We start from the raw sequence: 24,848 nt of genomic DNA on the forward strand, positions 1-24,848 counted from the left end.
CTTGTGGAAGTGTACCTGAAACCCGAGCAGGGGCTGGTGCACTGCACATGCTGAGGTCGCTTCACCTGAGAAACGATAAGTCCAAGCGGCTGGAGAGCGCAGGGCAGAGTGGTGAGGGATGGCAGCAAGGCAGGCAGGGCCAAGTCTGCTGGGTCTTGTTGGGTCATATTAGGGAATGTGGATCGTATCTTAATAGCAACGGGAAACTTCTTGTTTACAGACTTTTTTTTTTTTTAGAGGTAGGGTTTCACCATGTTGCCCAAGCTAGTCTTGAACTCCTGAGCTCAGGCGATCTACCTGCCTCAGGACCCCAAAATGCTGGGATTACAGGCGTGAGCCACCATGCCCAACCTTATAGATGTATTTCTCCTCTCTTTTCCTCATTTCTGCTTGCCCTTTTACCTTCTCCCTTCTCTAAGGTGATAATGTAAGGAAGGAAGTATGGTGTCATAGAATAAGCACTAGACTAAGGGCCAAGGGACCTGGCTTCTGGTCCCAGCTTTATGACTTACCCATGGTGTGATCTTGTTTTTTCCCACATTAAAAGGGAATAACCTCTGCCCTACCAAGCCTGAAGGTAGCTGAGTGACTCAAAGAAGGTAAGAACAGCAAACAGATTTATTGAGCATTACTGCCTCCCAGGCACTATTCTAAGAGATTCACATGCATTAAGTCTACGAGGCTTAGAAGGAAGCTGAGGCATACAGAGGATGACACTCATCTGGTCTCAGAGCTGCTAGGTGGCAAAGCTGGGATTCACACCCAATCAGTTTGGCTCCAAAGTCTGCTCTTAACCCCCTACGCTATATTATGCCTCACATACACTTTGAATATGAAAATGTTTGGGAAAAATAGAGGTATAAAAATATAAAGTATCACTGTAGTACAAAGTGCTTAGTTTAGTTATGCAAACACCCCAAAGCAAAATCCATCTACCCATTGTAAACAGAGAAAATATTTCTCCTGGGTTCTAATCTGTGGTTCTCTTAGTTACGTGATAAAACCGATGCTGGCATAAAGTTTAGGCTTCTGGATAATAAAGAGGTTTCCTAAGATGTGTTGCAAATAAAAATCCAACTACTACCCTTATTCTTTGTCTGACATCACTGAAAGCACTTCTCTTCTTTTTTAACCCTATATACAATCATTCCCAATGAAAGCATTTCTAATGTCAAATTAGGCCGGGCACAGTGGTTCATGCCTTTGAAAGTAATCTCAGCACTTTGGCAGGCTAAGGCAGGAGGATTGCTTGAGAGCAGGAGTCTGAGACCAGCCTGGACAACATAGTGAGACTCCCATCTCTACAAAAAATTTTAAAAATTGTTAACAAGGAGCCGGGCAGAGTGGCATATCCCTGTAGTCCTGACTACTCAGGAGGCTGAGACGGGAGAATCACTTGAGCCCAGGAGCTCAAGGTTGCCATGAGCTATAATCGTGCCACTGCACTCCAGCCTGGGTGATGGAGATAGATCCTGTCTCTAAAATAATAATAATGCAAAATTAAAAGGAACTGTTGCTGATTATTTGCTGTGCTGGAGTCACATATTATCAGGCTGATTGGGAAAGAAATCAATTGAGAAGCATGCACAGACAGATTAACACATCGCCACCTTGGGCTTTAGGAAGAGGCTTGGTGGTGTAGAAGGTGTTTACAGAAGGGGGCCAGGGCCTGGGTTCCAGTCTAGGCTGCTCTTGCCTCAGTCTCAGTTTCAGATTTCTGTATGTCTGAAAGGGGCTGTGAGCCTCTCCATTGTTGGCTTTTTTTGAGGGACTTTCTTTCCTGTAGCAGATGCTCAGGAAGTATTTGTTCACCCTGTGGGAAAACAATTTCAAATTTATCCAGCATCTTTGAAACAGGGAGAATGATTACTTTTCCTTAAAGAAAAACGGGGCACTTGTCCCTCAAGTTGCTGCTTAGGTCTCTCCCAAGTGTACTCTACTTTCTTTCCTGTTCTAGTGTTTCTGTGTTTTTTTGAGATGGAGTCTTGCTCTGTCACCCAGGCTGGAGTGCAGTGGCGTGATCTCGGCTCACTGAAACCTCTGCCTCCTGGGTTCAAGCAATTCTCTTGCCTCAGCCTCCCGAGTAGCTGGGACTACAGGCATGTGCCACCATGCCCAGCTAATTTTTGTAATTTTAGTAGAGATGAGGTTTCAGCATGTTGGCCAGGATGGTCTCCATCTCTTGACCTCGTGATCCGCCTGCCTCGGCTTCCCAAAGTACTGGGATTACAGGCGTGAGCCACTGCATCTGGCCTAAAGTTTTTAAAAATAAACTTCCACTCCTGCTCTGAAGTTTGCCTCGGTCACTTTTTTAGCCTTATGCCCCCCAGTTGAATTTTCTTCTGAGGAGACAAGAACTGAGGTTGCTGCACATGCCTTCAGATTTGCTACTGGTAACATATCTGGTGCCACATGACTCAGATGGTAAGAGATCTCTATGCCTCGCTTTCTTCTGCTGGAGGCATCTGATCCCTGTGCAGTTTTTCTTCTCCTCCCTCTCTCCTGCTTACTAACCAACCCCCAGAACAATTCCTCTTGGCCATATGTGACTGTGCTCTCTGCCAGCTGATTTCTTAGCTCACTCTGGTGGGTGGCTCATGGGAGTGGGAAGGACCTTAGGGTCTGCATCAAGCAAATCAGAGGCACTATATGGCCCTCCTTCATAGGATGCTTGTGAGACTGGTGAGGCTAGGGCCTAAAAACCATGGAATGTCTGGGGTTTCCTCTGCCTTTTTTCCAATGAAAATAACAAAACCTCTTATTTCCCATTGAGGGGGAAAAAGGTGGGAGAAGCCCCGGCAGAACTGAAGCTGCTCCTGAAGCTTCCAACATGAGATTCACCTTGGGACTGGTAAAAAGAGGGCTTGACCTAACTCTAGATTTACAGTCTAATGCTTGCTCTGCCATTTTACCCTCATACTTATGTTCATCAATCACTGATGAAAAAGAAAAAAAAAAAAAAAAACTGACTGGAATAAGGGTACTTTACTGGTAAGAAAGAACCAAACCTCAAACCCATACTTTCTATGTTATGGTGTTCTGAGTATCAGCAATAACAACAGCCACCCTTTCATTGAGCATTTACTCATGTTAATTACTGGGTGTATTAGTCAGAGTTCTTCAGAGAAACAGAACCAATGGCATATATTTATATCTAGAAAGGTATTTGTTAATAAGGTGTCAGCTCATGCAGTTATGGAGGCTGAGAAGTCCCACCATCTACTGTCTGCAAGCTGGAGACTTGTAAGCAGGAAGGCTGGTGGTATAGCCTGAAGGCCTGAGAGCCAAGGGTGTAGGTTCCAGCCTGAGTCTGAAGGCCTCAGCACCAGCAGCACCAAGGGCAGAAGATATCCCAGATCAAGCAGTCAAGCGGAGACAGGATGCATTCTTCCTTTCCTGACTTTTTGTTCTATATAGGCCCTCAACAGACTGGGTGCTGCCCACCCACTTTGGGGAGGGCAATGCACTTTACTCAGTCTATCCATTCAAATGCTCATCTCTTCTGAAAACAACTTCACAGACACACCAAGAAACAATGTTTAACCAGATATCTGGGCATCCGTGATCCAGGCAAGATGACACATAAAAGTAACTATCACACTCGGCTAAGCATTTTATATGCAAGATTGCAATCCTCACTTAAACCTGCAATGTAGGCGATATTAGCCTTCTTTGCAGGAGGTGAAACCAAGTCCCTGAGAGGTCTGAGTAACTTGTCCCAGGTCACACAGCACAGTAAGTGGCAGAGATGGAATTTGGATCCTGGTCTGAAGCCCATGCTCATTCTCCTAACCACTTGCTACCATCCCTCTGCCTCATTAAGATAAATTCTGAGCTAAAGATGAACACTGAACGAGTGGTAAGCAATCTAGTACCTGCTGAGTTCAGCTCCTCGGGGTCTCAGTACTGCATTTACTTTCACATTCACTATTCTAAGTCACACTCTGACCATGAGCTCAACATTGGGAACTAATCTGAGGGCATAAAGTAAGGCTTTTCCCCCTACTTGTCTTACAAAAGTGATCCATGTTTACTGTGAAAGATTTGCAAACTACAAAAAAGTATAGTTCCTCAAAAAATTAAACACAGAATTACCATATGATCTAGCAATTCCACTCCTACATATACACCCCAAAGAATTGAAAGCAGGGACTTCAACAGATACCTGATACTCATGTTCATAGCAACATTGTTTACAATAGCTAAAATGTAGAAGTAACCAAAGTGTTTACTGGCAGATAAGTAGATAAACAAAATGTGGTCTCTACATGCAATGGAATATTATTCAGCCTTAAAAAGGAAGGAAATCCTAATGCATGCTACAGCATGGGATTAACTTTGAAGACATCATGCTACATGAAATAGTCACAAAAGGAAGAATACTGTATTACCCCACTTACATGAGGCTTCTAGAATAGTCAAATCAATAAAGATGGAAAGTAGAAATGTCATGGTGGGAGAATTAGGGATTTGTTTGTTTAATCGGTACAGAGTTTCAATTTTGCAAGATGAAAAGAGTTCTGTCAATGGATGGTGGGGGTAATGGTTGCACAATGCGAATGCACTTAATACCACTCAACTGAATATCTAAAAATAGTTAGGATGGTGAAATGTATGTTATGTCTCTTTTACCACCATTAAAAAAGTATAAAGAAACAGAAAAAAAAAAATTGGCCATGATATCTCAGTGCAACTCTATTGATATGTTCACATGGTCTTTCTGAGTCTTTTTTCTAATCTTAGCCTTTCGATAGGTCTTTTTTGACAGCTTCCTCTCTTCTCCATTACAGGAACATGTTTTTGCAGTTGTGCGACCCAAATGGGCCATTTCAAGCTGCCCCATCGGATGTGGAGCGCTGATGTGTAAGTATTACTTTAATACCCATGACATGGCTGGGTAGACAAGACGCCCAGGAAAGACAGAACTCACAGAACACGATTATGGGGAATCTGGGCTCCTGGGGACCTTCAGGGCCTCCCATCTCCTACTGATGAAGGATCACTGATTTATCAGATGTTACCCTGCTTAAACAGAAGCAGCCTATTAGGGCAGCTCACTCCATTCCTAGAAGCAAACATACCCAACCCACTCCCCTTATTTTACAGAGAAAAACCAGTGGAGAACCGTAGATCTTACTCCTAGAAAGCTGATGAGCCCCGTTTCTCTCGCAATGGAAAGACCTGGCCGCCCTGGGCCACATCCCCACCTGCCACAGGGGCTGGCAGCAAAGGCGCGCGCGCTCTGCAGTCGGCCGCAGTCCCCTCCACTCTTCTCTCAAAATAGGCTCGGGTCTTTAACCTAGACTACCCCCACTGGCCCCGAAGCCTTTTTTTTTTTTTTATCTTTGAGATGGAGTCTCCCTCTGTCGCCCAGGCTGGGGTGTGGAGTGCAGTGGCGCGATCTCAGGTCACTGCAACCTCCATCTCCTGGGTTCATGTCCATCTCCTGAGTTCATGCGATTCTCCTGCCTCAGCCTCTTGAGTAGCTGGGACCACAGGCGCGCGCCACCACACCTGGCTGGTTTTTGTATTTTTAGTAGAGACCGGGTTTCGCCATGTTGGGCAGGCTGGTCTCGAACTCCTGATCTCAAGTGATCCAACCATCTTGGTCTCCCAAAGTGCTGGGATTACAGGTGTCCGCCACCACGCCCGGCTAATTTTTGTATTTTTAGTAGAGATGAGGTTTCACCATATTGGCCAGGCTGGTCTCGAACTCCTGACCTCTGGTGATCCACCCGCCTCGACCTCCCTAAGTGCTGGGATTACAAGCGTGAGCCACCGCGCCCGCCCTCCCCGAAGCATTTTTAATTGCGGTGCCGGCTTTAAAAAAACTTTTAGGTCAAAAAACGCGCTCCAGAAGCGCGGCGAGGGTACGTTGGCCAGGCGCCTTCCGTCACCTGCGCAGCCGTAGGGGCCGCGGACCTCCCCGCCTGGGCAGGACCAGGTCCGCAGCGGCCTCGGCGCCCTGGCCCCGCTGTGTAACACACCGCCCGGGGCTGGGCCCCTGCATGCCCGCGGGCCTCAGCGTCTGTACCCGGTACCGCGGGCGGCGACACCTACCTCGCGGGGCTGGGGAGGCTCGAATGGGCTAAGAGACGGGACCGTGCCCAGCACCGGGCCTGGCACACAGCGGGCACCCAGTCTGGGGGCGGTGTCGCGCAGTCCCAGCGAAGAGGCTGCTGAGGCTGCAGGAGCAATGACAACAGGGGGGGCCGCCCCCTCCCCACGCAGCCTAAGGGGCCGCGGCGGGCCGGACCCCGCACCTCAGCCCGGGAATGCGGGGACGGCCGCGCGCACAGCTAGGCGCTCGCGCATGCGCACCGACATCCAGGCCACGGAGTGAGGACAGAGGTTAGATGGGTTGAACCATTACGGGAAGGGGAGGGGAAGCTTTGGGAGGAGTGAGGGAGGGTGGAAAGTGGAAGAAAAAAGCAAGATAGGATCGCAAGCTGGACGTAACTGGAAGGGATCATGGCTGCGGAATCCAGCAGGGGCACTGGAGTTGTTGTGCACTCAGCTCCGAGCTTCTTCGTAGTCCGTCACCCCCGTGGCTACTATGGACTGATCCGGAAGGTCAGGCAGGGGGAAGCTGCGCAGGCGCAGTGTGAGCGGTAACATGGCGTCCAGGCCTAAGCGGCGGGCCGTGGAAAGTGGGGTTCCGCAGCCGCCGGACCCCTTTGTCCAGCGCGACGAAGAAGAGGAAGATGAAGTCGAGGATGAGGACGAAGACAATGACGACAGTGACGAGGAAGAGGATGAAGCGGACAACGTCATTGACGAGGTGAGAAGGACACGCTTCCCTAGTTGGTTTATACCTGAGAAAAACTTTCTGGCAAGCCCAGGCTGTGTAAAAATAGTGCAGTGACTTCCCTAACCCTGAGGGTCTGTGAGGAAAAGCTGGAGATAAGTTCTTTCTCAGGTTTCTCCTCGGTCTTTCACACACTGCAGCCACAGTGGTTATTTTTGAAAGGCCGACTCCGGTCCGGTTAACCTCGCAACCCGCGTCCCGCCCAAAAAGCCCGCCGCAACAGGTGTGTTCTCGCCCTCTTTAGTTCTCAGGCTGAAGCCTCAAATCCTGAACCGGCCACCGCGGGCCCGCAGAAGGGGCCCTCTCCCCGCAGGGCAGCAGCTGACCTCCTCTTCATTCTGCGGGCGGCACTCACGTGGGCCCTCGGTTTCTTGAAGGCTCCTGCCGGGTTCTAGCGTAGAAGCTTTTTCAAATGCTCTTCTTCATCCTGCAGAGTTTTCCCTTTCTTCTTCAGATCTCAGCTAGGCTGTATTTTCTGGCTCCTGGGGCAGCTGACCCAAATCGTAGGTAAATCTTTGGCTTCATAGTCTTATAGAACTGGGTTCTTTTCTTCAGAATAGGTCCTATAGTGCCTGGAAATATAGGTACTTATTATTTGTTTAATAAATAATTAGGACTGAATGGTCCTTCAGACCACTGAATGTTTAAATAGATACCTCAACCTTAACTTGTCCAAAGCAGATTTGTATAATAATTCATGCCCCCTCTCTTAACCGTCACCGTTTCTGTAAATGGCCCCTAAAATCACCAGCTGCTTTAACCCGAAACTTTAATTCCTTAACTTTAATTCCTCCCTTTCCTCATCCTATATTCAGTCCATCAGTAAATCCTGTTATCCAGACATTTCTCAGCACTGATTCTGAGACCATCGTAGTCCACACCTCTTGCCTGGACTACTATTTAATATAACAGCTTTTAACCGGCGTGCTTTTCTCCATTCTTGTTTCCCTACAATCGGTCTATACTCCATCTACAGTCAGAGAGATCTTGTAGGTCTGATCTCACGCCTCTGCTCAGAATGCTCCATTGGCTTTCTAGTTCATTTACAAGAAGATCCAGAGTCCTTACGTTTGAGGGACAGAAAGGCAGCCTGGATGGCTGGATCAGAATAAGGAAGAGAGAGTGATAGGAAATAAAATCAGAGCGGTAACCATGAGTCATGAAGAGCATGGAGGGGAGGATACAGAGAAGCATGGATGCAGGATTAGAGTTGACACCATGACGTGTGCAGGTGATCAATCTTTCCTTACAGATCTTTACTTTGGCTCTATGCCTTGAATGCCATCTCACCATTTTGCACTTATAACTTTTAACTGGCTATTTTATTACTTTTGGGTTATAGAAATCAGTGCTTCTTGTGTTAACATGGGAAATCTATCAGACCACCACAGTCTTAATTCTAAATCACCTGGGAATGAGGGACAGGGCTCTTTTCTACAAACATGACTGTTCCTGCTGAAACCATGTGGAGATGAGCCCATACCCAGGAAAAGGGTGCTGGACAGATACCCCATTTGCTGCCCATTTCCCTGGTGGTGCTATAATAGTCTGGGACAGAGGTCCAAAACATCTATCTAGGCAAAAAAAAGCAAAAAACCAAAAAAACACTAGATGAGCATCATTTACAGAATGTATTTATGTCTAAGGAATAAGTTTAAGTCCTGAATAATGACAATTTGTTATTTGGTTTAGTTTGATCCTGTTTGGAACACTCCCACCTGACCCCTTGTTTTGCTGCTCACATAATCTGGCTGAGTTAGCATTTGAAGTCTGCAAAGCTGGACTTAAAAGAGTTCAAATTGGAGCTGGAATTGCTTCAAAATTCCAGGGCCTTGCGCATTTATCAATTAAGGAAGCCTTAGATATATATGTAGTCAGGGTGGGAAGGTAAAAGGAGGTCTCATTTCCTCTGTGATGTCCTTCAGCTGAGACCTAAATTCCCAAACCATTAAAACCCGAAGTGCCTCAAAATATTTCATCAGAGCCCCAAGTTCATTGTGTCACTTATCAAGGTATGATTTAGGGTCCTCAAGGACTGATCTTGTTAGTGTTTAAAAGGAAGTAGGTTTTGTTTTTGGCATTTTAGTGCCATCTTCTAGATTCTGTTGTCTTGCAGGTAGAGATCTGGGAGCCCAGCTACACATTCATTCTTCTAGTCCCTTGTACTCATCACATCTCCTTCTGCTTTAGGGCCTTAGTTTATGCTGTTCCCTGTACCAGGAACTCTCTTTGCCGTTTCTCGGTTCCTTGCTCAAGTGTCACTTCTTTAAGGAAGCCTTTCCTGACTGACTTCTTTTTTTTTTTTTTTTTTTTTTTTTGAGACGGAGTCTGGCTCTGTCGCCCGGGCTGGAGTGCAGTGGCCGGATCTCAGCTCACTGCAAGCTCCGCCTCCCGGGTTTACGCCATTCTCCTGCCTCAGCCTCCCGAGTAGCTGGGACTACAGGCGCCCGCCACCTCGCCCGGCTAGTTTTTTGTATTTTTTAGTAGAGACGGGGTTTCGCCGTGTTAGCCAGGATGGTCTCGATCTCCTGACCTCGTGATCCGCCCGTCTCGGCCTCCCAAAGTGCTGGGATTACAGGCTTGAGCCACCGCGCCCGGCCGACTTCTTATTTTTTAAGTTGTTACAGCACTATGTACCTTTGTTTTATAGCACTTAAATTTATTTCTACAAATATTTCCTTAATGTTTGTATTCCTCCCTAAATCGTAAGCTGCACGAGAGCAGGATCATTTGTGTCTGCCTTACTAACCTTTTCATCTTGAGTGCCTGGCACAGCGCTTGGTACCTGGATTGGTACTTAATAAATATTTGCTAAGCGAATGATGTGTAACCTCAAATCCATGGGCTAAGTCAAGCTCTAGACAATTCCAGGGACTTTTGAAGTGATTTTGCTTTTTCCGCACCCTTTTTGCAATCAGGAAAATAATTTCTCCTTTGTGGCTGCTGTGTCTGGTTTATTTGAACCGGACTTTCTCAACATTTAAACTAGGTTATTCTGAGTGTTTTGTTTTCTCAGGCTTTTGTGTCACATGAAGAAAGAGTGTGAAGGTGCTTTGTATTCTCTACAGATGGCAATCTTGTCAATGTTTGCCTATTTTAAAGTCTAGATGTTTGTAGTTTTTCTGGTAACAACTATTTTGTGTGTTATTTACAGGAAGTGAATATTGAATTTGAAGCTTATTCCCTATCAGATAATGATTATGACGGAATTAAGAAATTACTGCAGCAGGTATTGTCTTTTATTTATTATGCATAAATTTCCTCTTCTAAGAAAAATCGGGCTGGGTGCAGTGGTTCATGCCTATAATCTCAGCATTTTGGAAGGCCAAGGCGAGAGGATCACTTGAGCCCAGGAGTTTGAGACCAGCCTGGGCAACGTAATGGGAACCTGTCTCTACAAAAAAATAAAAATTTAACCAACTGAGGTAGCACACACCTTTAGTCCTAATTCCTCAGGAGGCTGAGGCCGGAGGATTACTTGAGTCTAGGAGCTCAAGGCTGCAGTGAGCTATGAATGCACCACTGAGCTCCAGTCTGGGCAACAGAGCAAGCCTCTGTCTCTTAAAAAAAAAAAAAAAGAAAAGAAAATTCAGGTCATTCAATACAGGCTTTCTCAAATTCAAATTTGTAGAATTTCCATTTCTGTCCTCTCTACCTTGCCTGGAAGAAAGAATTATTTCCTTTCATCTGCTAATTAGTTGAGCTATTTTTTTTTTTTTAATTCACAATTCTTATGTAACAGTCATGTAACTATGCTGTTTGGTGCTATAAAATTGATGCTTGCTGCTTCTCCTTATTCTTTTACTCATATAATATGACTCTGGTTCTTTAACCTTTATAGCCTCTACTGTCCTTTTCACCTAATTCTTTGGCTTTATGTTTATCTTCGCTTCTCCCTTTTTTTCTCCCCCTCCCCCATTACTTCTGTATTACCACTGACTGCTTTTCTGAAATTTCGTAATCTTTAGCTTCTTTGACTCTCCTGGGCTTTTCTTTCCCTCTTGGGATTGCTTTTCTAGGTCATCTTAAGTCACAGAAATTTTGTTATTTGTATTTGAATATAGGATTTGAAGTTATTAGAAATCATGCTTTGATCTTAATTTCAATTTTTTTCCTCCTTTTAGCTTTTTCTAAAGGCTCCTGTGAACACTGCAGAACTAACAGATCTCTTAATTCAACAGAACCATATTGGGAGTGTGATTAAGGTAAGCAGGACAATTGTGTTTATTCTGATTAAATGAGTTCTTTATTCTGTTCATGCTGGGCATCACCATGCTGTAATCCCAGCACTTTGGGAAGCAAAGGTGGGAGGATTGCTTGAGGCCAGGAATTCAAGACCATTCTGGGCAACATAGCAATACTCTGTCTCTACAAAAAATAACAAAAAATTAGCCGGGCATAGTGACACCTGCCTATAGTCTTTTTACCCAGGTGGCTGAGGTAGGAGGGTCTTTTCAGCCAAGGAGTTGAAGGCTGTGGTGAGCTTTGATTGTGCCACTGCACTCTAGCCTGGCAACACAGCAAGACCCTATATCTGGGGTGGGTGGGGGAAGAGTTCTTATTCTGTTTAGCTCAAATTGGAAGCAGTACTACTGGAGGAAAGGAGACTGATCAGAAGTCATTGCAGAAATCCAAGCTTATTAAATGCAGTAGTCCAGGTGGTGGCAATGGAGAGGGAGAGAAGTGGGCTCATTTAGAATATATTTGGGAGATGAAATATGATGGGGGTTAGTCCCTGATTGGGTCTGAAAGTGAGAGGAAAAGGAGTCAAGGATGACTTCCAGGTTTCTAGCTTGAGCAAACAGGATAACAAACATGGAGGAAGGCCAGGTTAGGAGGGGGAACGTGAGTTTGGGTTTGTACATTTTGAGTGTGAGTTACCTGTGAGATACCGGGTAGCGGGTGGAGCCCTGGAGACTTGGGAGTTTGTCGTAAATGTTATTGAAGTCATAGAAGTGATTGAGATTGTGCAGGGAGGGAAGGGACAGACCTTAGTAATACCAAGAATACTTGGATGTCCTAGTACTATAAGTGGCAGAGCCAGCAAAGGAGATTAAAAGGGATGACAGGAGAAGTACAAGAAACAACAGTGCAGTGATGTCATACATGGCAAGAAAGGAAGGAAGAGGGGATGGTCATCCTTATCAGATAGATGTTGTAGAGAGCTCAACAAAATAGGACTGGTTTGGACCCTGGCTCTGCTGCTTATCATCTGGTGGTTCTTTGGGTTGTCTGTCGTTTGTATAACAAACCACTTCATAGCTTAGTGTTGTAAAACAGCAACAGTCATGTATTTGGCTCATGGATCTACAGTTTGGACAGAGCTCAGTGGGCACAAGTCATCTCTGCTCCTTCTCCATCATGTTAGCTGGGGAGGCTCGACTAGGGGCTGGAGGATTCCCTTTCAAGATGGCTCACTCACATGACTGGCAAGTTAGCCCTAGCTGTCTGTTGTGAGCTTAGCTGAGACTCTGGACCAGGGGCCTTAGTTCTTGTCCATGTGGGCCTTGCCACATATTGGGTTGCTTCCAAGAGCAAGCAGCCCAAAAGAAGCAGGCAGAAGTGGTGATATAGTGCCATTTCCACCATTTGCTTAGTCAGTACAGATACAGATTTCTACCCAGGGGGAGGCCACATTGATCCCACCACTCCATGAGAAAAGTATCTAGGTCACTTTGTCAGAAGAGCATGTCCAAGAAGAGATCCACTGGGGCCATGTGCGAAAGATACAATCTGCCACAGTACCTTAATCTGTTTCCATTTCTAGCTCTGAAAATGAGGATGATACTAGCACCTGTCTTGTAGAGTGCATGGGTAAACAAAATGAGTTGCTGACTGCTTAGAACAGTGCCTGGCAACTGACAAGTGCTACATATGTGTAGCTGTCACTGTTGATGTCTTTTTCCTGTTCCCAGCACCTGTTCCCTAGCCTGTTGTGAAAAAGACAACAAACAAAAGTTCCATTCAGTCTAATGTTCCACTCGAAGTACATCACCTTCAGAGCCAAAATTCTTGAAAAGTAGTCTTAAGTCATGGTTTCTACTTCCTGTCGTCCTATTCATTCTTCAGACACTCTTATCTGACTTTTACACAACTAAAATTCTGACACTGAATGATAGGGTCACCAACATACTTGTTACTAAATGCAGTGTACACTTTTCAAGGCTTCTGACAATATTAGTAACCTTATGGCACTCAATGTAAAGAAAATGAGAAATTGAACCTATGGGGGCTTCCTTTTATTAGGGCAATGGGAAAAAGCAGACCACCTGCCCTCTCATCAAATAAATGTGATCTCTAGCTGATTCGTGTCTTAGAAGACACTTAGAAGACCTAATGGATATGGAGAAGAAGCGGTTATTTTTATCCTTGAAAGAGGTTATCTAATGGCAGGATTCACCCTTTAAATGGATAATTACATCGATAGCTCTGCAGTTATAACTGGCTTCTTTGGCTTCTCCGGCTTCTCCAGAGACACTTGAGGTGTCCTGAGGATAGAAACTTCTTGTTCTTAGTAAAGGGACTACCCAGAGCATTCAGTGGAGCCAGTCCCTAGGATCATAGAACAAAGGGCAGGGGGTTTCTCTTTTATCCCTTCTCTCTTGCCCGTGTGGTAGGTATAAGTGGCCCGCAAGCATTGCCCAACTTCACTTATGGTCAAGATTGACAAGTGTTCTGGAAACTCATGAGTTTTAGATGAAACAGTGCTGTGGGCCAGCAGAGAAGCAAGGCTTGGCTCCAACCAAATTGTGTAGAAAACAAATTAAAATGCTTTATTTCATGAGGTTTTATCTCTTCTGGTTTTGTATTATATTGAGAATCTGATAAAATTACTTAAGAATCTAGTACAAAGAAATTTCAGTCTGTCCAGAATCTGAGACAGATTGAAATGAGTCAAGGGAGGTAAAGTGAAATGAACAAGGTCACACAGTATTTAAGATACAATGCTTTCCAAGATGACGGTGGTAAAACTGTGACAGTATTTAAGATATAATGCTTTCTAAGATGCAGTGGTAAAACAAAGTGTTGCTTTTGAAAAGTGAAAAGATAAATAATTCCTACATCCCAAGACTTGGTATTATACTCTTGGTATTATACTAAATATAACATTTAAATATATTTTTTTTTAAATAGCAAACGGATGTTTCAGAAGACAGCGATAATGATGTGGATGAAGATGAGGTTTTTGGTTTCATCAGCCTTTTAAATTTAACTGAAAGAAAGGTTGGTTTCACTGGGTGGCATCTGAATGGTTATTTCTTAGGCCAAAACCACTTTTATTTAATGCATGGTGAAAATGTCTTATGTCAGACAGTGATACTAACTATAGGGATAAGTGCTCTTGTGAAATCTTACTGTAATCCTTTTTCGATATGAAGGTGGTGGTGTTGGGTCTGTACCCAGTTAAAGGTGTTCGCTCCCTGTGCTTTAGGGAATCATCTGGCTTTGCAGTCCTGATGTTAGTACTGATGCAGGAGCTGTTTGTGCTGTGTGTCTGCAGCTGTTATCTTTGCTACTTGTGTAGTGGGGATATTTTCAGGCTTTGCTGCCTCCATGTTGAGGGCACTTACTAACATTTTATTTTGTTTTGATTCATCTCTTTTTATTGACTCTCTGATGAGTTGTAATAAAAAGTAAACCAGCTGCTTACCTTCCTTAGAATAAGATGCAGGCTACACTTAATCTTTAATTTTGAAATAAACTTTCCAGTTACTTCCATCTATCTTTATGAGATGGACTAGAATTGCCATTCCAGTGTGTCTGCATGTTAATTGATGACTCTCTTACCACTGATCATGGGATAGTAAATAACCAGTGTATTTGCTTTTGAGAAATGCTTAAGCAGTCAACACTGAAGACATACAAGACGTTAAGGCTATGGCAGGAAACTGCCCTTAGCTGTAAGATGAAAAGTGATAGCTCTTACTTTCTGGTTTTCTCCTGTATGTGATGGCTTGTAATAGGAAACAAGCTTTCTCTTTGCTTTCTAGGGTACCCAGTGTGCCGAACAAATTCAAGAGTTGATTCTCAGCTTCTGTGAGAAGAATTGTGAAAAGAGCATGGTTGAACAGCTGGACAAGTTTTTAAATGACACCACCAAGCCCGTGGGCCTTCTCCTAAGTGAAAGATTCATTAATATCCCTCCACAGATTGCTCTGCCCATGTACCAGCAGCTTCAGTAAGAGACTTGGGAAAATGTCTTTGAACAGTAATTTTTTTTCAAATAGATTCATAAATGTCATTTAAGTAGAATATGCAGGTATAGAAAGAGTTCTTTCCTTGGTTTAAGCGGGTTTAGTGTGAGGAGAGTGGAAGAAACATCCTGTGAAGTGCATACATTATTAACAACTGACTTTTTGAAGACTTTATGACAATAATCTTGAAATTTAAACTTAAGATTTAAGTGGTATATAAGTAGATAATTTCATAATAGACTTTTCATCTCCATTTGATTGAAGTTTCCACCTTCACAGATAGTTTTCTGCAACATGAATAAAATAATGAACAATTACAATAATAACAAAACTGGTAAAGTTTCCAAATTCTATGGGTATGTTTCATAACTAATGAAACCATAGTCCTGATACTATGGCTAGCTTTTCAGAGTTTTTGTTCTATTTTTTAATCCAGGAGTTTTAAGTTTACAAAAATACTTCAAATGTAGCTGTGAAGTCTAGCAAACTGAGTGCACTAAGAATGTATTGCCCGTGCTTTGCAATAGAGGACAAAATATAGGCAGACTCTCTTATTTATTTCTATCTATTAAAAATTTTTTTTTTTTTTTTCCTGCAGAGACAGGGTCTTGCTACATTGCCCAGGCTGGTCTTGAACTCCTAGGCTAAAGCGATCTTCCCGCCTTGGCCTCCCAGTATTGGGATTACAGGTGTCAGTCTCAGTGCTTGGCCTAGACAGATTCTTTCTAGAATATTCTCAGAGGTCATAGCACTTACGTTGTGGTTTTCCTTTAAATAGCTGTAGGAATGCACCTCTACTCTGGAAACCTCTAGGTTTGCTGTTTTTCCCTAGGGATTCGGTACTTATCTCCTGCTGCTCCCTGCTCTCTCAGCTGCAGTTCAGATTGTGCTTCTGGTGCTTTAAGTGGTTTTTTTTTTTTTTTTTTTTTTTTTTTTTTTGATCAGCTGGAGCTCACATTTATTTGGTTTTATAGGAGGGTGGTTTGCTTTCTCCTAGTCCTGTTAAAGCTGAAATGAGCCAAGTGCAGTGGTGCACACCTGTAGTCCTAGCTACTCAGGAGGCTGAGGCAGGAGGAATGCTTGAGGCCAGGAGTTCCAAGCTGCAGTAGACTATGATTGTGCCTATGAATAGCCACTGCAATCCAGCCTGGGCAAAATTGCAAGACCCTGTATCTTTTTTTAAAAAAAAAAAAAAAAGGCCAGGTATGGTGGCTCATGCCTGTAATCCCGACACTTTGGGAGGCTAAGCCTGGCAGATCACTTGAGGCTAGGAGTTTGAGACCAGCCTGGCCAACATGGCAAAACCCCAATTCTACTAAAAATACACACACAAAAAAATTAGTTGAGTATGGTGGTGCAGGCCTGTAATCCCAGCTACTCGGGAGGCTTAGGCATGAAAATCATGTGAACCTGGGAGATGGAGGTTGCAGTGAGCCGAGACTGCGCCATTGTACTCTACAGCCTGGGCAACAGAGTGAGATTTTGTCTCCAAACAAAAAAAAAAAAGAAAAGCTGAAGAAGAGGGTTGTTCTGAGTTTCTTCTCTTGTTCAAAGGCATCCCGATGCACAGGGCTATGCTTAATTTTCAGAAAGAAGAAGCATTAAGGCTTTGTTGCCATTCCATTGCTAGAATTTCGGGTATGTGTTTATGCAGTTTCTGCAGTATGTCAGAAATTAGTTCCAGACTCTAGCAGTTGACTGTGGTAGTAGTCACGGGCTGTAGTGACTGTATACCTTTTGGTATACCTGGTTGTGGCTGTATACCTTTGTGTGTTTCAGTTAAATGTTCATAAATTTAAAAAATTCAAAAATTCAGATTAGCATGTATTTTTAACTTCTGCACAGGCAGAGCAGTGATACATTGAGTGAATTTGAGACTCATCTGATCTGTTGGTTGCTATATATCCACAAATCAGCATAATCTGAGAGATACACTATTATAAAAAGTAGTACATAATCAATCTAAAATGCAACTGATTATGTAAATAAAAATCATTGCTGTAGACTTAAGTGTTCAGATTGAATGCCTGCGTCACAGCAGAACCCACCGAAGATGCCTCACCAGGTTTTCTCTGTGCTCTGGTTTGTTGATGTATTTCACTTGACCCAGCAGGTAAACAAATGCTGTGTGTGCCTTGTAGGAAAGAACTGGCGGAGGCACACAGAACCAATAAGCCATGTGGGAAGTGCTACTTTTACCTTCTGATTAGTAAGACATTTGTGGAAGCAGGAAAAAACAATTCCAAAAAGAAACTTAGCAACAAAAAGAAAGCTGCGTTAATGTTTGCAAATGCAGAGGAAGAATTTTTCTATGAGGTAAGACTATCCTGCTTATCTATTTGTTTAGATGTAAATAAGGATTTCTTGAAAATGATTTATCAAGATTTATTGTTCTCCCACTTTATGTCCAAGTCTTTCAAGTGTGTGTGGCCACTGTTTTTCTGTTTCCCCATAGGACCTAGCAGCTAACATAGTGCCAGGTGCGTAGTAGGTACTCAAGAGGCTAGGCACTAGCCTCCTTGCCTGCACTGTGGTTATGAGCGTGAGGAGGAGGAGAAAAACGATTAACCTGCTAAGAATGATTAGACATTTATAATATGCTTCCTGTGAAATCTTTCCTTCTAAAACCATGCGGAGAGGTAGACATTAGCCTGGGGTTTATGGTTGTGGACTTTAAGTTATAGGGAGATGAGGGAAATTACCTGAGATCACACAGCTGGTCAGTGTGGAAGCTGGGGCACCCCTGCTACTCTGTGTCCTTAGTCATGGATGTCATCCCGCTGGTGGGATTTCTCCAGCATTTTTTTCCTATAAAGGTAGTTTGTACTGTGATGGACAGCCATATACCAGAGAATATTCTTTCTCACCCTCTCTTCCTCTGAAAAATCTTGAAGTGGGCCAGGCATGGTGGCACACACTTGTAATCCCAGCACCTTGGGAAGCTGAGGCGGGCAGATCACCTGAGGCCAGGAATTCAAGACCAGCCTGGCCAACATGGAGAAACCCCATCTCTACTAAAAATACAAAAAAAATTAGCCGGGCATGGTGGCAGATGCCTGTAATCCCAGCTACTCGGGAGGCTAAGGCAGGAGAATTGCTTGAACCTGGGAGGCAGAGGCTGCAGTGAGCCGAGATCGCGTCACTGCACTCCAGCCTGAGCAACAAGAGCGAAACTCTGTCTTAAAAAAAAAAAAAAAATCTTGAAGTGTATCTCTGAGGGGAACATATTTTTCTGAATTGGATGGTATCACTTAAAACTTTTAAGACCTCTACAGAAGACTAAAGCACTACAAATCTAGCTGTGCCCTTCTTTTCCAGGAAGTAAATCGTAAACGTAATTATGCTTCAGCACCTCAGGTCAACCATTTGCAGGGAGTATGTATGGGTGTTTTAAGATTGCGGGGTATGCAGATTTACTCTGTCTTCACACAAAAGCCTGATGCTAAGGAAGCAGCTGAGAAAGTGAGAAAAGAGTATTTGAAGACCAGTTCTAGTTAATTATCAAATTTTATGAGTCTTAATTTCACTTACGTATCACAAGATTATTTTGACAATTAAATGAAAATATCACTTAGCTGCTTGCTCATCTCTTAGAAGTTGCACGCCTCTATCCCTGTTCCTTATGTGGGTTTAAAATCTACTTGGTTTGTGTTTTATAACTTCTGCCTGAATGTCCATTTGAACTTTTAAAATTCTGAGTTTTGCTTTTTTTAGCTCTCATTCTTATTTAAGCATATGCCAAACATACTATTCTTTGCCGTAGATTAAATGGGTTTTGTCTTTGGGTTGTCCCGATTTTTAATTCATGGTTACTTATTTGGTTTAGAAGGCAATTCTGAAGTTCAACTACTCAGTGCAGGAGGAGAGCGACACTTGTCTGGGAGGCAAATGGTCTTTTGATGACGTACCAATGACGCCCTTGCGAACTGTGATGTTAATTCCAGGCGACAAGATGAACGAAATCATGGATAAACTGAAAGAATATCTATCTATTTAACCTATTTCCAGTGGACAGTGATGGGCCTGTTTTTGTAACATTACCAGAAAACTCAGTGGAGATTTACTGAAAAACTCATGACTTTATTCAGATTAAGGTCCTCCACAAAAAGTAGGGTTCTGTCCCATGTGTCTGTGACACATTTACAAAATATCAGTTTTTTAAAATTTTGGTCAAATTATGAGTGGTTGATTTAAAAACTTTTCCAAGAAGAAAAACATGGACTAGTAATTTAAAGAACTCAATAAAAACTTCTATTTTTTATTTTAAAATAATATACACAGTGTTATTTTCTTCAAGACCGTCCTGTGGGTGTGAGATCCGTCTTCGCGTCACATGCCTGCCATCCCCAGCAGCTCAGCCACCCAGCTAACTTTGGGACCCTACTGCACCTTGCGTTTGCTGGGGAGTCACTGTAGAGTGCATCTCTGTTCAGCAGTTTCAGGGCACGTCTCACACATTTTCTGTTCCTTATTCATTGTTGACATAGGAGACAGGTGATCCATTACTTGCTGTAGAATATCCTTACTTTCACTAGGAGGCAGATTACTGAAATAGTATTGTGGTACCAGTTGCATAAATCTGTTTGTTTAAAACAAAAAGATTAGATTTTGAGTGGGGAAGGTGGTGAGAGACACCAAACAGTATGTCTGGGCACTTCCCATCCCTGGAGCATCTACCTGCAGAACTGGTGTTTAATTTGAACTCCTCAGTATCTCAGTCTGACTTTGTAAAATAAATACTTTCTGGTTTTCATGCAGCCAATGCTGTTGTATTTCTAGAATAAGTTGGCCTCTCTAGTGTTATGCCACACAGTGGAAGTGTGTCTACCACTAACCTTTAGTGGAAACTAGTATTTCCTCTAAGACCCAACACCATATGAGAGGCACCGATCATGTATGCTTAGGAGAGCTTTGGGTAGGGGTATCTTTGCTGCTTTCTCATTTTAATTAGTACCACTCCACATCCAGCTGCATAAGCCAGACACCTATGAGTCACTCTTGGTTGCTGCTTTGAACACTACTTGCTGGAATAGTAGTGGAAACTTCAAAATGGATCCAGACTCTAGTGGCTTCTCAAAGACTAGCAGAGTAGTCTCACTCTCGCCACTGCCTCTCCTTTCCATTCATGTGGCAGCCACAGTTCTTTTTTCTTTTTAGACAGGGTCTTGGTCTGTCTCTCAGGCTGGTGTGCAGTGGTGTGACAATAGCTCACTGCAGCCTTGACCTGGGCTCAAGCGATCCTCTGCCACAGACTCTCAAGTAGCTGGCACTACAGGCGTATGCCACCACGCCCAGCTAATTTTTTTATTTTGTAGAGATGGGGTCTTGCTATGTTGCCAGGGCTGGTCTTGAACTCTTGGGCTCAAGCCATCCTCCTGCCTTGGCCTCCCAAGGTGCCTGGCCAGCTACAGTGATCCTTAAAACTATATTGAGAAGATGCTACTCTTGCTTAAAATGCTCCAATTGCTGTGTACTGCACTTGGATAAAATGTAAACTATGTGGCTCACAAAGCCTTACACCTTCTGGTGGTGCCTGCCTCTCTCTTCAGCCTCCCCTCCTTCCTCTTCCCCGACAACTCCAACTGCAGTGGCTTTTGAAAGATGGCTGAGCTCATTCCTCTCAAGGTCAATGCACCTGCAAACAGTGCATTTCTCTAGCATTCTGTTCCTCTTAAAGACACATGGTCTTTGTTTTTATTTCTACACTCTTTTCTCTGCTGTAATCTCCTAAAAGGCAGGGATATTTCTTAGGTATCCACAGAGGCCTGCCCTTAGTAGGTACTCTCAACATAAATTAAGATTGCATCAGTATAAACTTTAGAACTAAGAATAAAAGCCAAATTTGTCATTTACTCCTACAGGTATGAAATAAAAAAAAAATACAACCCTTTCTTCCCCATTAAACGTACAGTTCAGGAGAGATTTCTGAGGTAATCCTGATGTAGTTGTTCTCAGAAATGCTGAATTGATGGAAGAGGACCCACTCTGGCATCTTCTTGGTGATTGAGTAACCAGATAGGGGATGCAGCTGAGCAACCTGCTTATGTGTCAGCATTAAGTAGTTACCTGATCCATCAACATCCCGAGCAATCTGAAAGGCAGAGTTTTAAAGAAAAAAGATTTTGTATTAATACGGAGATCATTATACAAAAATGTTTGTTGAAGAAAATACCAAAGTATTTCATACAGGATAGTTAAAACTAAAATTTGCCACTCATGTTTCCTATTTTCACATGTAGAAAATAAGCCATAAGCATGTTTTGCCTAAAACTTTGAGGCAGTGATGTTAACGAACTTGAGCAACAGCAGGGCACTGTGCTAAAACGGTGCAGCTGTGAGGTCAATGTTTTGGCCATGAGATGAAATGCAGCACACTACCCGCCATACTATGGGCGACATACACTCCAACGCCAAGTGCTTTACACTTGGTGTTTAGCACACAATGACCCTGTGATGTAGGAACCTTACTTTACAGATGAGGAAATCCATACTGAAATGTCATTTTTCTCCATTAAGACTACATATTCTGCCTTGGCCCTTTATTCCCTTGAGGGGAAGGATATTTAAGTATCAAATCTTTAATAATAACATGGATTTTTGTTTTACTTAATGTCGAAATCATCCTAAGTGAGCGATTGTTGGCAGCATGTCCTGGGTATGTGCAATTCAGGGGAGCCTATGCCGAGGCAACCCCACCCCCTCTCACCTGCATAAAGTAACCAGACAGAAGAGCTTTCTTTATGTTTAGACAGTTTTCCTTGGAGCCAAAAGCAGGTTCTGCATAGGGAAGCTCAATTCGCTTGATAATTTCTAAGAGTTCAGCTCGGATAACATCTGCCATTCTGAGTGCTGAACAGTTGAGGAAGTAATCATGACACCACTTTTCAACACAGTCTAGGAGGGAAAGAACACAAGGCTATTTAGAAATGATTTGTCAGAAGCTCTAAAGGGCCCAGGCCAGGCAGTTGCCATCTTTAAGCCCTGTGCGCTCCTCTCCTATAAAGGAGGCCACACAGGTGAGTGGCAGGAAGGCAGCAAGGACAAGGATTTCTGGTGGCTGCGAGGTCGGCTGTCAGGGCACTACCAGGAAGGGAGACGGTGCCACTGACAGCACCTATGCCACCTGCTGGGGTTCTGTGATCCCAGCCAACTGGAAACTTCCTAGTGGTGACTGAAGATGTATTTCACTAACCTGTGGCTCATAAAGGCCAGAGAGGATTTCGTAAGATCTATATTTTGTCTCTATGCATACAGCAAGGATGTATGTGGCCCCATTTAATCAAACTAGGCAGAAAAAAGCCCACAGTATAAATTCCTCTGATCTATGGAAATATCTCATATTTTATTTAATGATAAGAAAAGGATTACTACCAGGTTGATTTGGGAATTAATTATGTTACAGTTAAGCTCATCTACCCTAGCTGTAACTTTTATATTAACATTCAGGCATGTGGGTGAGTTTGAAGTTAGTCTTTCTGGCCAGCTGTAATTACTTAAGATGGACCTGGGAATGTACATGGCCATGGCACCGCAGGCAGAAGACCCTCATTTACCCCGTCCTGTCCACTCGCGCCGCTCGGAGCAATGAGAGCACGTACTTAGTGTCACCCATTCAGCATGCCCTCAAAAGATGCCACCAAATTCCCATGTACCTTCTGGCTCCACTGACAACTTTTTCTGTTCAGCTTTGAAACACTAACTCCCTGTTCTTTATACAATTCTACTGTCTTTCAAATTGCTGTCATATTTTTCACACTACACATATTTTCACACCATCTTTCAGAGCAAAGGAAGTAAAAGATACATCATGGAAAATTTCAGGGAGGGACTTCACTGGCTGCCCTTCATGGGTGACTCCAGCCTCTGCCACGCTGCTTTGCCCTGTTTGTCCTCTTGTCTCAGAATAGCAGCTTCCATTTGACTTCTGAGTACCTTCCTGTGATAGGTAATCTACCCACTGCCCTTCAGGCATACACAGGACTTTGTGGCTGTGCTTTGACAGGCGCCATTTTGTTCTCTGGACACCCTCTGCTGTCCTCTGCCAAGCTCCATCAGCAACTCTGCAGCCTCCCCTCAGCACCCCAGCCTATTCTGCACCAGTATCTGGAGCTCTGCAACCTCTCTGCATGCACGTGGTGAATGTGCCAGGATATGGAAGGTGCACAGCACAACTCTGACACAGTGGGCATGTAGAGGTGGCTGTTCCTTGTCTTCCTCTGCAGACCCATGTATGAGTCTGTGTCCCCGTCACCATGCCCCAAGCAAGCTTGCTCTGAAGGCTGGCTGAGTGGAGTGCTGGAGCTCTGGCAGTACAGGCCCACCGTGGTGGCACACCAGAGCTCTGCGGGAGCAGGGGGAGTGAGCGTCTCCCACTCTGCAGACGCCTGTGGGTGCATTTAGGGTCATAAGTGCCATTGCATTCAAGGGGCCAACAGGGCTAAAGAAGAAGAATGTTTGATGAATAACTAATAAGGACTCAGACTTATCTGGGGAAAGGAAGGTGGAATTAATAGGCAATTTGTGAGCATTCACTTACACTCACTGGTAGAATTCAGACTTGTGTCTTGGTAGGCCTTGTAGATGCTGATGAGGGTAAAGTGATCTCCTTCGGGATGTAAAAATGTCTTCCAGCAAGTCAAGGCAGCCTCTTCAGCTCCATGTGGCACATGTGAAAAGCAATTTGGAGCTTTAAAATGAAAAAGGTCACATGGTTAGCAATAATGAAGACATTTTATCTTAGCCTAACTTGCAGAGGGGAGGGGTCACAACTGTTAGTGGCATGGCTCCTGTCTTGGTTCTCTGAATAAATATGTTATTCTTGTTTACTTAGAAATCCGAGAAATTTAGAGTGAGTCATCCTAATTCTCCCTCTCCTTTTGTGTGTGTGTGTTTGCTTTTCTAAGGTCAACTGAATATGGTTAATGCCCTGCTTTATTCCAGCAGGAGCAGGGAAAACCTGAGGTGCTCGGAGGTCCAGACACAAGAAGAGGATTGGAACCCGTTCCGATACAGCACAATGGTTGGTCTGTTCCCCCAGTATTAGAATAAATTAAAACATACGAGCCAGGATGAATGAAGCCAATAGGAAATAAAAAAACAAGCACACATCATTATTTGGGGAAAAACACCTCTAGTGACACATTTCCTTCATCTGCACCGATTACTTCAGTAAAAGAAACCTAGTATGTTTTCATACATCTGATGTATAAATTTGCTGAACTTTGAGTTAGTTTTCTTATATTAAGATAATTTTTCATATTAAGAAAAATTTCTTTTTCTAACCTATTAAAATACCTCACTATCATTTCAAAAGGTTAAATGAATTGATCACCATCTCTGCTACTTTATCCTCAAAATATAATTCCAAATGGATCCCATTTAAATCTATACCTAGTGCAGATTTGCAAAAAAAGAAAAGGAATAGTGATTAAGGAGTACCTGTTACCATGGCAGCAATTGTTAGCACTTCATCTACACAGTCAAATTCACAGGACGCTAAGATAGACTTTGAGAGTTGTGGATCAAGAGGAAACTCTGACATGATGATTCCAAATTCAGAAAGATTTCCATCATTATCCAGTGCTGCCAGATAATCTAAGTCTTCCAATGCCTGCATCAAACTTTCTGGTGCTAGGAAAGGAAAAAATAATAATTTAAGAGTCTCATATGGCCAAGATGGAGAAACAGGTACTGGATTTTCCCTCCTGCATGAAACAAGCAAATAATGGACAAAATATGTGAAACAATGGTTTGCAAGACACCAAATACCAGGGAGTGAAGGATAGTGATTCCTGAGACAGCAAACTCAGGAGGGGAGCCCTGTGATTGTCCAGCTCATGCTCCGA

The 24,848-nt window shown here is 43.6% G+C and overlaps 3 protein-coding genes across 11 annotated transcripts in view; 1 reads left to right on the forward strand and 2 right to left on the reverse strand.

Moving 5' to 3' along the window:
- UROS (uroporphyrinogen III synthase) overlaps positions 1-6,332 on the reverse strand; it is a 38,949-nt gene extending 32,617 nt beyond the window's left edge. For 2 of the 4 annotated variants that reach the window (XM_038009707.2, XM_038009704.2), the window contains exon 1: positions 6,061-6,330. The gene's annotated coding sequence lies outside the window, so the exon portion shown is untranslated. Of the gene's footprint in view, positions 1-6,060 lie in introns of all 4 variants that reach the window. The other 2 variants (XM_038009706.2, XM_007964373.3) reach the window with 2 other exon arrangements.
- A 250-nt stretch (positions 6,333-6,582) lies between these two features.
- The window catches only part of BCCIP (BRCA2 and CDKN1A interacting protein), a 28,714-nt gene continuing 10,448 nt past the window's right edge, over positions 6,583-24,848 (forward strand). For 2 of the 6 annotated variants that reach the window (XM_007964387.3, XM_038009703.2), the window contains exons 1-7: positions 6,588-6,781; positions 9,963-10,037; positions 10,933-11,013; positions 13,943-14,032; positions 14,800-14,987; positions 17,145-17,319; positions 23,947-24,022. In XM_007964387.3, the coding sequence (XP_007962578.2) occupies positions 6,617-6,781; positions 9,963-10,037; positions 10,933-11,013; positions 13,943-14,032; positions 14,800-14,987; positions 17,145-17,319; positions 23,947-24,022 (850 nt within the window). In that variant the 5' untranslated portion in view covers positions 6,588-6,616. Of the gene's footprint in view, positions 6,782-9,962; positions 10,038-10,932; positions 11,014-13,942; positions 14,033-14,799; positions 14,988-17,144; positions 17,320-18,829; positions 19,278-23,943; positions 24,066-24,848 lie in introns of those variants that run through there. The other 4 variants (XM_007964390.3, XM_007964386.3, XM_007964385.3 and 1 more) reach the window with 4 other exon arrangements.
- Positions 19,232-24,848, reverse strand: part of DHX32 (DEAH-box helicase 32 (putative)) — a 56,039-nt gene continuing 50,422 nt past the window's right edge. The window contains exons 9-13 of the mRNA XM_007964382.3: positions 24,442-24,633; positions 23,540-23,689; positions 21,710-21,897; positions 20,913-21,094; positions 19,232-19,582 (exon numbers count right to left, since the gene is read on the reverse strand). Coding sequence (XP_007962573.3) covers positions 19,411-19,582; positions 20,913-21,094; positions 21,710-21,897; positions 23,540-23,689; positions 24,442-24,633 — 884 coding nt within the window. The 3' untranslated portion in view covers positions 19,232-19,410. The remainder of the gene's footprint in view (positions 19,583-20,912; positions 21,095-21,709; positions 21,898-23,539; positions 23,690-24,441; positions 24,634-24,848) is intronic.

Source organism: Chlorocebus sabaeus, chromosome 9, assembly GCF_047675955.1.
Source record: "Chlorocebus sabaeus isolate Y175 chromosome 9, mChlSab1.0.hap1, whole genome shotgun sequence".
NCBI classification, from domain to species: Eukaryota; Metazoa; Chordata; class Mammalia; order Primates; family Cercopithecidae; genus Chlorocebus; species Chlorocebus sabaeus.